Below are 17087 nucleotides of genomic sequence, written 5' to 3'. Positions count from 1 at the left end.
GACAATCATGTATATATTTTTCAGAACTATACTTCTAACCAGCACACAAGGCACTTGTTCCATTGCATCTGTAACATGTACAGCTGACATGTGGTGGATCTAGCAACGTGTAGTGACATCCCTGTGATTTTTAGTCAACTCTTCCTACTTTCTGTAATTTCAAGAAGAATAAAAGAGGATTCTACAATGTTTTGTCACAGAATATACTGCAATAAGAGTGAACTTTTTGCCAAGAAAGATCTTAAAGTTTAATCATGATGAATTTTAAATAGATCATTGTAACAAGTATTATCTCCTTCCCTTATCATGTAAACCACATAAAATAATTCACTGCATACAGTAAAACTGTACAGGAGGACCGTGCCAGATAATTTACCACTTGGATGTCCTCCCAATACTGAGAAGAGCCACTAAGAATAATACTTCAGAAATTACACATAAAAAATCTTTGATGTTATGGTAACAGAATGAAGAACCAAAGCCCCTCTGAGAGTTATTTTCATAATCAAAAGAAAGTGTACCTCTAAATTAGCAATGATGAGTGGCAACAGAGCTGCTTTCCAATATCTGACAAGTCAGAAAAAAGAAGATAAGATCTAAAAAAAAGGTATTGCAGGACTGAAGAAATATGCACAGAACACTCATAACATATGGTAGAGAAAGTTTTAGAAGGGAGATAAAAATATATCATTGGCACTCTGAACTAGATGTTGACTCACCCAGATTCCTTCACAATGTCCATGAGACTATAGGAAACAGAAGCTTTTTGTGTCCTGTAATACACTCACCTGAAAAAACTATATATTTATTTTCAGCCCTCTGAATGCTATGCAGTGATAACCCAGTAGATGAGTTCAACTGGCATGTCTGGATTTTTCTTATACTACAGCAAAAATCCAAAAGAGCAGGGGAAAATTTAACAGAAAAGCAAAAATTAGAATATTCTTTGTCAAATTCCTTTACTGTCAATTTAGGTAACAGAAACTCATAATTCTGCAGAATGTGTGTGTGTGTGTGTGTGTGTGTGTGTGTGTGTGTGTGTGTGTGTACATATCTGTATAAAGAGGGGGAGAGAGAGAGAAGTAAAATAAGAGAATGTTTGGTTATACGACATAGCCAAAGGTAAATTACTCCACTATGACTAACTGAAAGTGATCATAGGCTGGCAGCCCAATTAAACAGGGTTCCTTAAGGGTCAAAACTGAGGCTGACACTGTTTCACATCATCACCAATGGCCTGGAAAAGGTCCAGAAGGGCCCTAGGACCCTGAGCAAGTTGGCATATGACACAAAACTGCACGGAGCACATGACATTCAAAGGCAGTCCTGTGATTCACATTGACCTTCACAAGCAAGAGGAATAGTCCACTAGGGGGCTTATATACAGGGAGAGAATGATCTAACTGGGTTTGTCCAACCAAGAGAAGAGAAGACAAAATCTGATTGCTGTCTTCAATTATCTACGTTTTTTTATAGAGAAGAATGAGCCAAGCAATTATCTGAGATGCTCAACAAGAAGAAACAGACTGAAACAGAAACAACAGGAATTCTGACTGGAGAGGATAAAAGATTCTTCAATCTTAGAACAGTTGAGCAGATTGGTCAGTGTCCTGCATAACCCAGAATGTTATTGTTTTCTATCTCTATATAGAAAACTATGTAGCTGTGCTATGTCATCTGCCTAACATTTCTACTGTCTCTTTAAGACATGATGTCCAGAAATGGAACTGCAGAGGTGTCTCAATTTAGAGACAAATTTAGGAGAAAACACTCTGGAATGAGTTGTCTCCTCTAAAAGGGTTCCAAGAATTCCTTTCCACCAATATGAAAGGAATGAGAGGGAGGTGTCTTTACAAACAAACTGTAGGCCTACTGGTAAATAAAGTCAGATACTGATAGGTGACAGAAGCAATGGTAGGAACCATACCTTCCATAGGAATTCCACTAATTTACATAGACCTTTGCTCACCCAAAGCTCTGCTAATTCCTGGACTTGTAGAAAAAGAACAGAGACACAAAGAAAAGGAAGGAGGGGGCATGGGGGAATGCACATTAGAAGGGGGTCTCTGTTACGTGATTCAGGAAGTCTGTACCTCTCACGTACTTCAGTCAATTGGGAAAGAGAGAGGGAAATGCAGCCTGGAAATTAGGATAAAAAGGAGGCTGCATTCTCTAACAATTTGAGAGACCCCATAGAATGCCCCATGGCCTCTCCCTTTATTAAAATAAAGTTACAGGATTCCTCTGTCTCCTTTTTGGACATAAATTGCTGACATTGTGGAGTAATATTTCTTGACAAATAGGAAATGAATAGTAGTGGATGAAAGTGAAAAAACAAAAACCGGAACAGTTTATTAACAAACAGAATGCCCACAAGGCATAGCAAAAATAGAAAATTAAATGCTAGATATTAAACTTTCAGACCTTGCCCTCTCCACCCACCCAAACTGTGAGAAATGAAGCCCATTCCTCAGTTAAAATTTAAAAGAAATTTAATAAGAGAAAATAGGGCATGAAAAAGGAACAGATGGGTGCTTAGCCGCAGCCAGAGGCAGACCAGTCAACACAGCAACACCCCTTATATACTGTGGGGATCAGCCAAATACATAATCATAAATGATCATACATATTCAATCATGTTAGCATGGCTCCTCCTCCATCCCTACCTTTCAGAGCATGTGCAGTCATCCTCCTTGTGGTCATCTGCTACTTTTTGATACATTCACCAGGCCTAGATTTTTTCATTAGTTAAATGTTAACGCTACAACAGCTCCCAGCCAATATTAGCATCACAACACAACATTCGGACTGAAAGATCTTTAAGTTTTTTTATAAAGGTCAACATTATGAAACACATAGTATTCATTCTAACAATTGTGAAAGCCAACACTTTCACAATTATCACACGAACAAAAACCCAAAACGCCAAGGAAAAAGTATTGGCTCATGCCACATGATAGAAGATAGCGCCAGCTTCTCTCTCAAGAAAAGAAACCCAACAGGAGCTTCATGCTGTAGTTCAGGCAAACAGATGAAAATTTAGTGACTCTGGCATTAATCTCCTCTCCACAGCGCATGAAGCAGGTGGGCTAGAGCCTCTCAGTGTGTGTTCTCTCCTTGGCTTGTCTTTCCGAAGGCCTGGGGCCAAAAACAGAGCAGGCCTCTCTCTCCCACCAATCCTGACCAGCCCTTCTTCCACAGGTCCCATTTTCTCTGGTCTCAGACTAAACAAACTGTCCAGTTTACCTCTGTGATAGATGAGTAATGCGATGATTGACCCTCACAATTAACAGACAAATATCATGTAAGTGAAAAACCAGTCACTTGTTTTAAAATTTTAAAAGCTTAATAGTAATAAAATAGTTATAAAAATAGTAATAAAAATTAGAGCAATAAGAATTTGGACAACCAGAGTTAGGACAATAAAGGACAATAAAAGCAAAGAATTACAGACATCTAGATGCTTCCTGGGCATTAAGCCCCCAAAAAGCATAGCTTGCTAACAAAGGATTAACCCTTAAAAGCAATAGCCTGTTGCATATTCATATATCTCATACGTGATGCAAACATTCTTTTCAAACTAGGGATTTTTCTGTCAACTTCTCCCCTTCATTATGTAAATCAGTCGTCTTGGTTCCTCGGAGTCTGGGCCTTTGTGATAAGGAGGCAGTAATTCTTTTCTTGGAATCCTGTTATATCTCCATCCAGAGAGGATAATGAGAAGAATTTCTTGGTTATCTTTTCCATTTCTTGTGTCAGTTACAAAAAAGTATCTTATATCACATAATTTCTATTTTAATATTATGCTATAGCCTAAAAAACTGTATTTACCACACTACTTAAAAGAGAGTATTACAACATAATTTTCCAACATATAGTATTCATTTTAATATTTGTGAAGAGCCAATCATATAATATGCATTTTTTACAATGTATATAGGTTAAGAAAAGTTTTATAGATTTATAGTTATGTTTTACACCTTTGCGTTGTCATCAAGGGACAGCTGGGCTTGGGACATTTTGGAGGGTTGGCTTGTCACTATGGCAACAACTGACCTCCAATCAGGATTCAAGGAAGTAAACTCCATCACTGGACAGTGAAGAAGGAGTCGATGGACAGAACTTTGGGAGGGGCAAAGGGGTTAAAAGGTGAAACCTCCATTGTATGGGCGAACACATGGTGGGAAAAGTCCTTTTGCTCCTGGTGCCATAATATTTTCTCTATTCAGTCCTCTGTTGTATTTTTGAAAAGGTTTAACAAACCATTTTACATTTATGAAAAGTGACTAGCTATTTCTCACGCCTAGAAAAGCTGATGAAGGATTGCTGCTGCAGCTTCTCTGAGGTCAAGAAGGTCAAAAAGGAAAGAAAAACTTCTTGCCTGTGTTAACAAAAACCAAGCTAGCCAAGTAACAACAACCACCAAAAAAAAAAAAAAAAAAAAATTTAAAAAACCCAACCCAGACTGCACCAAACCCCCACCCAGACATCTGGTGAGTGAGGCTTTGAAAAACCCCGCCAACAAGCCCAAGGCTCTCCTCTCCCCCAGGAACCATCTTAAATATACAGCAACTATTTTTGGGCATAAAGCAGAGGGCCAGGGAATACACTATCATAAATCATCCCAAGACAAGAAGTCAGAGGGTGCCAGAATCTTCTTAAGATTGGGAGTACTTAGGCAGAAGCTCTATTGCCTTTCTCTTTCAGTCTTGTGGGGAAGCTGGGATGGTGCAAGGCAGAAGCCTTTTTTGTCTCTCTCTGGGCTCCTGAAAAGGTTGCTTCAGGCACATCTACAAGTAGCAACCAGGCCACTGTTCTTTGATGCCTGACAGTTCTGCTTCTCTGCCCTCTTCCCCTTTGGAACAGCAACCTGTGACAGCAGCACCAACGCTGGCTGAGTGCAGCAGGTGGCTGGAGGAGACAGTGAGAAGCTGCACTGACCACATACACAGACACACAATGCCACAGTCACCAAAAGGAAGCTGGGGAGCTGACACTATGGGGTTGGAGGCCCCAGGCAATGCCAGAGCTGCTTCATAATCTCCTACCTTCCCAGTTTTTTTCCAGGGAAAAGTTGACCTGAGCAGGGATTGTCCACCATCTTTGTCTCTCAGACTGCATGGTTGTCTGTAGAGGGCACCATTCTGCGGGGGGGGGAAGGAGGGTTTGTCAGCCATTTCTGCCCTTGTCTCTCAGACCACAACGTCGTTATTGGAGGGCGCCATCTTGAGGGAGAGGCTTCTCCACCATTTTGTTTCTCTTTGTTTCTGGGGAGTCCATGAGATTCAGCAACTTTGTATCTAGTGACTATCACTGTTATTTTTGCCTGCTGCTGTTTCATTTTTTAGTAAACTTATTTTTTCACTTATATCTTCTTACATTCGTCTCTTCTATTGTTGAAAAGGGAAGTAGTTAAAACTAAAAAGGGAGGCACCTTACTTTGGAGTGTATGCTCTTTAAATTGTCTTCAAATAAGACAGCCAGAGAGATAGTAGGATCTACATCTTTGAAGTTGCGACACCAGGCCAACAAGACAATGTTGCCCTACCACCCTTCCTGGTTCACCCCCACCTCCTTTCCTTCCTTTATAAGTCTAGGCAAGAAGATAATGCTTGAACTCTGCAAAAAGCTGTAGCTCTTCTGAAAGAAGTAGTTAGTTTGTAACAGGGTATGTGAACGAAAGCACCTTTTAGAAATCAGCAAATTTAGCAGAACAAGCTAACTGCAAAAAGTTAAGCACTAGCTATTTGAGCAGATAATCTTACAGAGCATGCACAGAAACAAAGGTGAAAAGTTCAAGCCCAAGGAAGACTTCTGAGCCTTCATCCAAAATAACCACCAGGAGACTGACGACCTCCTCGTGCAGAAACAGCGCATGTAATAATGTAATTAGAAAATATGTTGCAATATGAAGGTTAGGAAAGCATAATGTGCACATTAAGTAAAAAAGTGTAAAAGATTTTACTTTGTGAAGAATGGACAAGTGAGTTTGTGGTGGAGCTATCCCCTTCACTCCTGGCATCAAATAAACAAATACCTGCTCATAGCCCTACACTATGGAATACTGTTTTCTTGCCTAGTTTTTGGGCAGCAGATGTAAAAAAACCCACCTGGACAGGACCTTGTGCAACGTTATCTACCTTGTAGTTAAATTCACTTTGAGCAGGTTGGACTATGGACTTTCAAGGGTCCCTTGAAAGCTATTTTTTCCCTATGGTGCATTAATATTTAAAGTAGGAAAATTATAATATGCTTGTCTGCTAATGTCTAAATAAAACTGCTTCATGTCTGTCTTAAAAGAATTGCTTCTTTGCCATTATTGCATCCCAGAATACTATGGATAGGAAGCAAGAAAAACTGACACTTGTAATTCCATCCTGATGTGCTCTCTTTTTAGCAAAAAGACTGGGATTCTACACTAGAGATGTAAAGTATTTCAGAGATTGTGTACATTAGACTGCCATTAGAGAAATGACAAGAATCTGAAACCAGCAAGAGCTGCTAAAACAAGAGATTCCACTGAAATACTGCATAGAAGTTTTGCACAGGAAGTCACTCTGCATATGATTACAGCTGAGTTAGGTGAACACCTTCACTAAACCTGAATTACATCTTCATGAAGTAATATCAAAATAATAGAATCATAGAATCATTAGGTTAAAAAAGACCGTTAGGATTGTACAGAGAACCACTCTATGACCCAGTGTCCATAAAGGAGACAGAGTCCTGCAATTTTATTCAAATAAAGGGAGAGAGTCCACTAGGGCACACACCTTTGGGGTTTTTTCTCATGAGGTCCAGAGGGCACAGCCTCCTTCTACCCTAAACTTCTGTCTGCCTGTTGCCATCTTCCTTTCCCCACTGGCTGAGGTACTAGGAAGGTACTGCCTTCCCAAAGTGCCTACCACATATTACCCCCTTGAACCTGTTCAGAAACTCAAACTTGTGCAGATTAATCTGTCTCTCTCAGGAGACAAGCCGTCAGGGCTCTGTAACAAACCTGTTGCCCAGAGTCAGTAGAGACATTAAGACCCATTTCAAAGACATTCAAACCCATACCTTCACCTATCAAATTATTTATAAATACATTAGTACACATTTCCCTCTCAGGGTAGTCACGTTCAGCTTTTAACTTAGCACCAAGTTCTACCACTAAACTGTATCTGTAAGTGGCAGATCTACAAGGCCTTTAAATACCTCCAGGCATAGTGACTCAAGCACTTCCCTGGGCATCCTGTTCCAATGCTTCACAACCCTTTTCCAGTGAACTAATACCTAATCTAACCATGCTAGATTTCTTCCATACTTGCTATAGTAAATAAACTTTTCTGATATGAAGCTGAGAGTGCCAGAGACCGTGATTTTGTCATGTTGACAAGCTGTGAAGATGGTTAGGCATCTTCATTTCCTCTTCAGTCTCTCTAATTTCACCTATTACCAATATTGCCTTTAGTTACTGGTGGGGAAATGATGACACTTTTGAATGCCATGAATGACCACCCAAGGCTTTTTTTGTGCTGAAATTCTTTGGGAACATCAACACCTTTCTGTTCACCGTTCATGGAAACCAGGACAGACATTTTATCTTGTCTCTATAAGGAACAGTAAAAAAATCATATTTATGTGCTGCTGCGTATTTCAGTTCTGATAAATAAATACAATAGCCCTGGAGGCATAATTTCATTCTTTTTAAATGGCCTCATTCAGTACTGAGGAGATTCACAGCTAAAGAAGAGGCTAATTTTCTGTTTTATCACCAACAAAAGAGACTAAAGTCTCTGTGACTTGGACTTCATGGCACCCATGTCTTAGCCCTGAATAAGCTGAGCTCACAAGAGTTTTTAAATTCCAGATTTATAACCCTCCTCTTTTAGGTCATGTTTGCCCTTTCCCATGCATCCTCATGCATCTTCTCTGAACTCAGAGGTGCTCATCACTTGAGATACAAAGAAGCAGAATTTGGAATTCCATACCCTACAATCTCCTTCTTAGCCTAATCAAGTATAATTTTTGCAAAAGCATATAATTTGCATTATTATTTGATACTCTGTTAAAATTTTTAAAATTTTAGATTTTTGAAGAAAATTGTTTTAGTAACTAGTTTTTGTGCAGTGTGTTAAAACAGTTTTAAAACATTTTGTTGTTGTCAAGGAATGGGAATGTGACATAAAGAAGAGGAAATACAAAATTTTCATAAATTTACTTGCCTAATTCTGCCTTGTATTTGGAGTCTGAAGCATTAAAACTTAAGACCTTTTAAAGAATAAGTGTAGATTAGGGAGTGTATCAATTGTAAAGAGCACAAAGCTAATGATGACAAGGCTGAGTGTATATGGGTAAGAGTCAGGGGGAAGGCAGACATCTGGATGGAAGTCTGTAACAGACTACCCAACCAGGATGAAGAAGCAGATGAAGTGCTCTATAAAAGGCGTATTGGTGATTCATGATCCCTAGACCTTGTTCTTGCCAAACTTGCCAAGTATGTGTTGGAAACTCAACACAGCACAGAGAAGGCTTTCTAGTAATTCCCTAGATTGTGTGGAAGAGAACTTCCTGACACAGCTGGTAAGCAAGCCTGTCAGGGCCAGTGGACCTCTAGATGTGCTGTTTACAAACAGAGAAGGGCTCATGGAAAATGTCGTGGTTGTAGGCTGTCTTGGACACAGTGACAACAAAAATGAGATGAGTTTTCAATTCTTGGTGAAGTAATGAAGGGGGTAAGCAAAACCTGTACCTTGGAATTCCATTGGGCAGACTTTGGCCTGTTCAGGACACTGGTTCAGAGAGCCACCTAGGAAAAAATCATTAACAACAAAAGAGTCTAGGGAGGCTGGACACATTTTAAGAAGGACATCTTTTAGGAGCAGGAGCATGCTGTCCCTATATGTCAAAAGAAGAGCTGGAGGGGGAACAAGGACCTGGCTGAACAGAATTTTCACAGGAACTGAGGGAAAAAATGTTTATGACTTTTGGAAGAAAGGACAGGCAACTCAGGAAGAGTACAAGGATGTCATTAGATGTAGAGAGGAAATTAGAAAGGAGAAAGCTCAGCTAGAATTCAATATAGCCGCTGCTGTGAAAGATAATAAAAAGTGTTTTTTTACAAATACATCAAAAACAAAAGGAGAGCCAAGGAAGATCTCCATCCTTTATTGAACATGGGAGCAAACATTGTAACCAAGAATGAGATAAAGGCTGAAGTATTTAAGGCCTTCTTTGCTTCAGTCTTTAACAGTAAGACCAGTTATCCTCAAGGCAACCAGCCCTCTGAGCTGGTAGACAGGAATGGGGAGCAGAACAGTATTACATAAAGGTAAAACCTTATAAAAGAAAGGCCTTATAAAATCAGGCCTTGCTTAGCTGAATTAACATCTAGCATGTTAATTTCCCATGAGAAAGAATTGTAAGAATGAAAATCACTTTGCATAAAGTTATAGATGGATAATGAGATGACTGGCTCTCGCAATAAAGGGATGAATATTGTGTGAATATTAAGAGAAGCTTTAGTATAGTTATGCTATTGTAGATGTCCTCTGTTCTCCCCATAGTTCCCTTCCCCCCCAGTCTCTGTATTGTTGCCATCAGATAGCCTGGGTTGTCTAGGACAGGTAAAAGAGAAGGTGCGCACATATGCCCCTTTACATGGGGCAGTTGGGAATGGAAATGCATGCTGCTAAGGGGGCGTGGCATGACAACACCAGACCCTCCAACCAAATTACAAGAAAGCAGTTTCCACCGATAAACAGCAAAGAAGAGCTGACTGACAGACTTTGGGAAGGGCCAGGGTTGGATGATGCAACCCCCAGGGGTATAAAAGACGGAGCATCCATCTTGAAGATGAACGGCCAGTGGTAGGCAGCTACAAAGGCAGTTCCCAGCACTGCAATTTTTCCTTATTTAGTCCTTTTGTTGTATTTTTGTTAAGGTTTAACAAACCTTTTAAAATTTTTAAAGTGAGCATTTGTCTCACACATAACAATCTATTCTTGTGAGAAAAATATGTTATACCTATGAAAAATAAAGAGTCTATCCCATGAGAATCCTCAAAGAAAACTGTAAACACCTGTGTAAAGAGAGAGTCAGCACGTACATACACAAGCACTTTCTAACCAATGAACGCAGTGGCAAGAAAGTTACTAACCAATTAGAATGAAACACAATGACTTGGAAAGCTGGATAAAAATAGGCTGTAACATTAAAGGGGGCTTTTGCTGCTGAAACTTGGAAATGTCATACCCATCATTATTTGCCAGTATTGTTATAGAATAGCCCCCCCTAAAATCCAGAAGGAAGCAGTTAGTGACCAGCTGAAGAACTTACACACTCATAAGTCTATGAGTTTGGACGGACTGCATGAGAGGGTATTGAGGGAGCTGGCAGAAGAGCTTGCCAAGCTGCACTCTATCATTTGTAATCACATCTGATTAACCAGGGAGGTCCCAGATGACTGGAGGCTGGCCAATGGCCCATACACAAGAAGTGTTGCAAGGAAGATCCAAGGAACTACAGGCCTGACCTTGGTGTCCAGGAAGGTTATGAAACAAATCATCTTCAGTGCAATCATGCAGCACGTAAGGACTGTTGGGACATTAGAGGACCTAAGACAGATGATGGACTTTGGACCTGGTTAACATAAGACATTTGATAACAGGATGCTTTGGCAAAAGCAAACAGAACTTTGAAAATTAGACCTAGATTGCAAGAAGATTAAATTAGACAGATTTACCAGAAAAAGAAAATCCCATTAAACTCTGCAAGCAAGAGATGTTGTTATATACATAAGTTTGTGTATGTGATTGTAACCTAACCATTGTAGTACACATTACTAGTCTCCTAAATAATATCTAAGCAAATAAAGTATCTCACAAATAAATCGGATTCTGATCACTGAATCAGTGTTCCCCATCTCTCTCCATTGCCGTCACAGGACAACCAAGGGCTCAGGCCCAGCCAGCATGGGTTTTGGAAAGGCAGGTCTTGTTTGACCAAATTAATCTTTTATGACCAGACAGTCCACTGAGTGGATGGGGGAAAGGCTGTGGATGTGCCTGCCTGGACTTCAGCAAAGCCTTTGATACTGTTTCCCAACAAATTCTCCTGGAGAAGCTGGCAGCCCACAACTGGGACAGGTGCAGTCTTTGCTGGGTTTAGAACTGGCTGGATGGCTGGGCCAAGAGAGATGTGGTGAGTGGTGCTACATCCAGTTGGTGGGTGGTCACTAGAGGGGTTCCCTGAGGCTCAGGATTGGGCCCAACCCTGTTTAATATCTTTATTGATGATCTAGACGAGGGAATACAGTGCACTCTCAATTGTCCACTCATGGACAACACGAAGTTGTTGGGCAGGAGTGTATGATCTGCTGGACAGTGCAAAGGCCCTGCAGAGGGATTTGGACAGGCTGGATTGCTGGGCCAATGCCAACTGTATGAGGTTCCAGAAGGCAAAGTACCAGGTGAAGCATTTGGGTCACAGCAACCCCATGGAACTCTACAGGCTGGGGGAAGAGTAGTTGGAAAGCTGCCTAGGGGAAAAGGATGTGGGGGTGTAAGTCAACAGCTGGCTGTAAATGCATTTATCAATGTGTCCAGGTGGCCAAGAAGGTCAATGGTATCCTGACCTGTATTAGCAATAATGTGACCAGCAGGACTAGAGAAGTGATTGCAATCCTGTACTTGGAACTGTTGAGGCTGTACCTTGTGCACTGTGTCCAGTTCTGAGCATCTCAATTCAAGAAAGACATTGAGGCGCTGGAGTGTGTCAGAGAAGAGCAACAAAGATGGTAAAGAGTTTAGAGCATGAGTCCATGGAGGAGCAGCTGAGGGAGCTGGGTTGTTTAGTGTGAAGAAAAGGCTTAGGGAGACCTTTATGGTGCTCTACAACTGCCTGAAAGGAGGTTGTAGCAAGGTGGGGTCAGCCTTTTTTCTCCCAGGCAACTAGCAACAGGACAAGAGGACATAGTCTTGAGCTGTGCCAGGGGAGGATTAGATTTGACATAAGAAGAATTTGTTCATGGAAATGGTTGTTAAGGATTGGAATAGGCTGCACAACAAGGCAGTAGTATCGCCAATCCCTGGAGGTGTTCAAGAAAATATTGCATGTGGTACTTAATGCCACGGCCTAGTTGACAAGGAGATTGGTAAAACTGGACTTGATGATCTTGGAGTCTTTTCTGACTTAAATGGTTCTGTGAAGCCCAAACAACTAGAAATTTTGGACATCTTTAATGTTAAGCCAAAATTTTGGTAACATTTTCACTTTAAGCATGAATAGTTACAAGAAACATTGAATTCTTCTGAAAACATCTTATCTATTAATTTCTTTCAGATATAGCGGTTTCTTTCTGCAGAACCCTGTCCTTAAGAAACTCACCTAATAAAGTGCCTTGTTACCTGACCTGACTACAGCCCCAAATTCTCAAATCTAAAATGAGTAGTACTCGGCTCCATTCCCTTGGAAGGGCACTTCACACGGGAAACTTCCTCAGACCAGAGGATAAATTAATTCCAGTGACACTGACATACAAACTCTATTGTTATTCTAAAGGGTATTTTATTATACTGTTGTAAGGCCCTTGAAGTAGAAAGAGAAAGCCTGAAACACTATGCATCATCAGAGCACTTAACAGGAGTTACACATTTCAGTGTCTTCATAAAGGTCGAGGTAACAGTGCAATTGTATACATTACTGTTCATCAGAAGGAAGATTTAACATGGTCTTCAGAACTAGAACTGAATATTGATTCCACTAAGGAATATGTATAAACTACAAGGAAGACAATAGTAAAAAAGCAACTGGATAAATTGTAAGCTAGAGGAAGTTTCAGATAGACTAGAAGTGTAAGAAGCAGCATTCAGTGAATAAAGTGCAACACCATAAGCTGAATAGAAAAAAATCACAAACTAATGTCGTTACAGACCCCCACTTGGCGCAAAGCACCAGGACTCTATCAGAAGGCTGTATAGATCTATTTATTAAAGCAACATATTGCCTTTATAGTTTTACAAGATATTTACATTTGCTTAACAAACATATACACTGCCCATTGGTTATAAAAAGGAAACAAAACTCTCAATAGGTGAAAAGGAGCCACATCACACTGCCACATCACACTGTGATCCAACCAAAGTCCATATCTTTTTATTTCCTTTCTTTCTTCACACTGTCATGGTGATAGCCTTGGTATCTTCCTTAAGAGAGATAGGAGGCTTTCCTTATTTTCAGGAAGCCTTCACTGGCTCACAAGAACAGAAATGTCTTTCCTTCAAACTAATTTGCATTTTGTGCAACCATCTGTCCTGTCTGCTAAATACTGAGTGATTTCTATGTACCTCAAACAGTAACACAGGGTGGCATAATACAGTGTGAAAAGTACATATTACATGATTGGCTCTTTGCAGATATTAAAAGGAATACTATATGTGTTTATGTTGTATTAATTAGTAGTACTGTATTTTTTTAACTAGCATGGTAAATATAGTTTTAGGTTATAACATGATGTTAAAATAGAAACTATGTGATGTAAGATACTTTTTTAACTAGCTCAAGAAAGGCATGAGATAATCAAGAAATTCTTTGCACAGAGATAACAGCAACAAGACACCTAAATCCCCAAGAGAAAAATTATTGCCTCCTTATTAGAAAAGACCAAAAAAAGCAACTTTCTTCTACCTCTTTCCTGACTCTGAGGAGCCAACAGGATTAAGGGGGAGAAGTTGACAATAACCAGAGAACACCCTTTGTTTGAAAAGAATTTATGCATCATGTATGAGATATATGAATATGTAAAAGGCTATTACTTTTAAGGGTTAATCCTTTGTTAGCCTGTGAGCTTTCAGGGCTTAATTGCCCAGGAGACACCCGGACTGTCCATATGTCTTTGTTTTTATTGTACTTTATTGTCCTAACTCTGATTGTCCAAATTCTTATTACTCTAATTTTTATTACTATTTTTATAACTATTTTATTACTATCAAAAGTTTAGATTTTAAAAGTGATTAGCATTTTTCACAACAGTAAGCAGTTACTACTTTAACTTGAAAGCATGGCCTGAAACACATAAGCAGCCTAGCAGCATGCGTCCCTGCCCATGGCAGGGTTCTTTCCCAAGCTTACTCGCTATAGAAAGATGTAGTGTAAGTGGTAAATGCAGGCAGTCATGACAAGCAATGCAAAATATTAAAAGTGTTTACAAATGCTTGGAAGAAATAAAAAGCTTGATCTCTTCCCATGAGTATTATGTTCCCACAAGATGCTGTCTGAGTGAGCTGAACTGGTATGCTCCCGTTTGAAAAACTAGGAGGGGTGTGTGTGTCAGGGAATGGCATCAGCTTAGCATGCCCTTGTCAACGAGGCAGCTCTAGCTTGGCAGCACGGGAGCAAAGAGAAGACCGCAAAGAGGGTGATTAGCTTCTGAGAGATAGCACAGAGAATATAAAATTTCAGTTCTCCTTAAGTTCCTAGATAGAGTTTAAAAACTAACTAGCAAAAAACCAAACCCAAACCCAAAAAGAATGTCAAAGTTGCACAAGATGATAAACGTGGCTGGAACCAGTGGATAAATAGATAATGAGGAACATATTGGGTTTTTGGGCAAAGTTATGTAACAAGAAGCAACAACGCAGGCGCAAAAAAAAAAGTTCAAGGGAAGGCCATCTGTAGTATAGGGACACTCAGTGAAAAGAAGCATCAGAAACCCCTTTAGATGACCGTCTAGCACTATAAAAGGACTTCCAACAGGAGGCGGATGCATACAAATTAGTTCTACGATAATGATGTTTACGTATTAGCTAGGAAGTAAGTTGTAATGAATATGTATGATCATGATAGAATTAACGCCCTGTTGTAGTTTCATGACACACATCTCATTAGAGGAGCTATCCCCCCAAAATGTCCAAAGCTATAATAAAGAATGCCGGCTTTCAAATACTTCAAATTGTGTTGGTTTATTTTCCGGCCGATTTCGGTATCACCTCAGGCTCATCGCGGATCACCGAGACCAATGTTCGGTGATTCCGGCTGCAGGGAAGCTCGGCTTTGCTCGAGCTGGCCTCGTGGCCACACTGCCACTGAGCAGCTGCACCCGTGCGCGCAGCCCCACCCTTCCCCCTCACGCGCCGCTCCAGCGGCGGCTCCATCCCTCCTCTCGCGCCACGTGAAAGAAGCTGCCCTATTCCGCACCTGCGCCAGGCCTACAGTAGTTCCCTTACCAGAAGTGCCCGCACCTAAAAGAAGATAAAATAATAGTAGTGGTAAAAGGGCGTGGCTGAGGCCGTGCCTTTCAGTGGGCTAAGTCGCTTTCCACCAGTTGCTTTCAACGCTCAGTCTCTGCAGAGACTACTTTTTGCTGTCTTTTCTGCTGCTAATAGTCAGGCAGCAGTGGACAGTATTCTCGAGGAGACGAAGGCGAGCTGGGTCCTTGCTAAACCGGTGGCGCGGTGTGTGACGCAATGGAGCGGCGCACACGCACCGCTCTCGGGGCCGGACGGAGGCGTGGGCACGATGATGCCCGGAGAGACGCCGCCACCGCCGGCCGGAACTGCGGCCGCCGGCAGGGCCTGCGCCAACTGCGGTGTTCTCCAGCAGGTAGGCATGGACCGCCGTCCCTGTGGCGCTGGACTGGGGTTTTTGCTCATGGACGAGGTAGTGGATCAGCGCCGAGCCGCTGGCGGGAAGTGTCGGGTACCACAGTCACCACTCCCTGCGCCGTCGGGAACGCTCATGGCGTGCGTGGTAAACTGGCTCTAAAAGTAGCAGCAGTATCGAGCTTTAGCTAGGCGAAGTGTGGAAAAGTAGCTCGTGTCTCTGCGACGTGCTCAATGGGATCTGTCGGGGAATTTCTAGTTGTGTTCTTTTGGCTTTGATTCGGTGCAGTGTAAGGATTTAGAATTTATTTCCTTGAGGGCTCTTAAGCGAGTGTGTATTTTTATGGTATTACGCTTTGGGTGATTTTTGTTCTTGCTTTAAATGAGGAGAAGGTCCTGTAGAGAGGTCTCCTGAAGAGAGTTCATAGGACATACTTAGAATGAGTATGGATGAGAAACTGGAAAATCTGTAGACTCAAGTGAGCTGATGTATATTGCTGATATTTTGCCAAAGGTCAATTGGATTTTAACGGAAAAAGTTATAGGAATTTAGTATAGAATCTACTACAAAGGCGAAGTTTGAAGAGCTTTTGTAGCAAGGCCTCACTTAAGATGCATACTTACTTGTGGAGCCTGCATTCTCTGCGTGAATGAAGACAGTTTATTGTATTTTCTATAAAATTAACCATTGAATTAGGGTTTATTTACAGTACTGATTTTTGGGGTGCAAGTTCTTTACTGACTTGATACTCTTCCTTACAGAATATGAATGAATGTGTAGCTGCATTAATTGCATTGAAGCAAAAAATAATTGATGGAGAGTAAGTACAATTGCACGCATTTTTGTTTGTTTGTTTGGGTTTTATTCTTAGTACTTACAGCAATGCAGGAGATATGATTTTTGGAATGTGGATATTCATTTATGCACTGCACTAAATGCTTCTCAAAATGAAAGTTCTGCACAAACGTGACCCAAATCTAGACTGTAAGACTAATTTGTTCTGTAAAACATCTGTGTATAATGACAGTAAACAGGGCTATTTTGTGTACCTGTAATAATAGAAGTACAGGCAGAAGTGACTCTTTGAAGAGATTTATTTATTTAAGGCAGAAGCAGATCATTGATGATATTTATTTATATTTATTTTGTTCATTTAATTGTGCTCACTTATTTCATTTTTCTGTGGTGAAAAATGTGGGAACTAAAAGTTGAGTACAGATATGAACTTTTCCAGCAGAATTTAGTCTGATCATTAAGTTCTGAAATTCTGTTGGGATTAAATATCAGAATGTGAAAAGTGAAGCTGAACATTGTTTGGAATGTATGATTATAAAATCCTTCTTACAGTTTACTTTCTTTTCTGTGCTTGCTTCCAATTCTTCTCAATACCCATCAACATATTGTATAGAATAATATATCAAGATATGTTATGTGTACCTCCTTAGTATGGCCTAATATCCATGCAATGTCTCCTAATTGTAGTGGTTTGTTTCTTATGTATCCTT

General features: G+C 40.6%; 1 protein-coding gene across 1 annotated transcript in view; it reads left to right on the top strand.

The window, feature by feature from the left end:
- Nucleotides 1–15264: 15264 nt before the first annotated feature.
- Nucleotides 15265–17087, top strand: part of ICE1 (interactor of little elongation complex ELL subunit 1) — a 37746-nt gene continuing 35923 nt past the window's right edge. Inside the window, exons 1-2 of the mRNA XM_059849281.1 lie at nucleotides 15265–15582; nucleotides 16344–16402. Of these exons, the coding sequence (XP_059705264.1) occupies nucleotides 15499–15582; nucleotides 16344–16402 (143 nt within the window). The 5' untranslated portion in view covers nucleotides 15265–15498. The remainder of the gene's footprint in view (nucleotides 15583–16343; nucleotides 16403–17087) is intronic.

This window comes from Haemorhous mexicanus, chromosome 1 (genome assembly GCF_027477595.1).
Source record: "Haemorhous mexicanus isolate bHaeMex1 chromosome 1, bHaeMex1.pri, whole genome shotgun sequence".
NCBI lineage: Eukaryota > Metazoa > Chordata > Aves > Passeriformes > Fringillidae > Haemorhous > Haemorhous mexicanus.
This window is presented reverse-complemented; position numbering and strand designations above follow the sequence as displayed.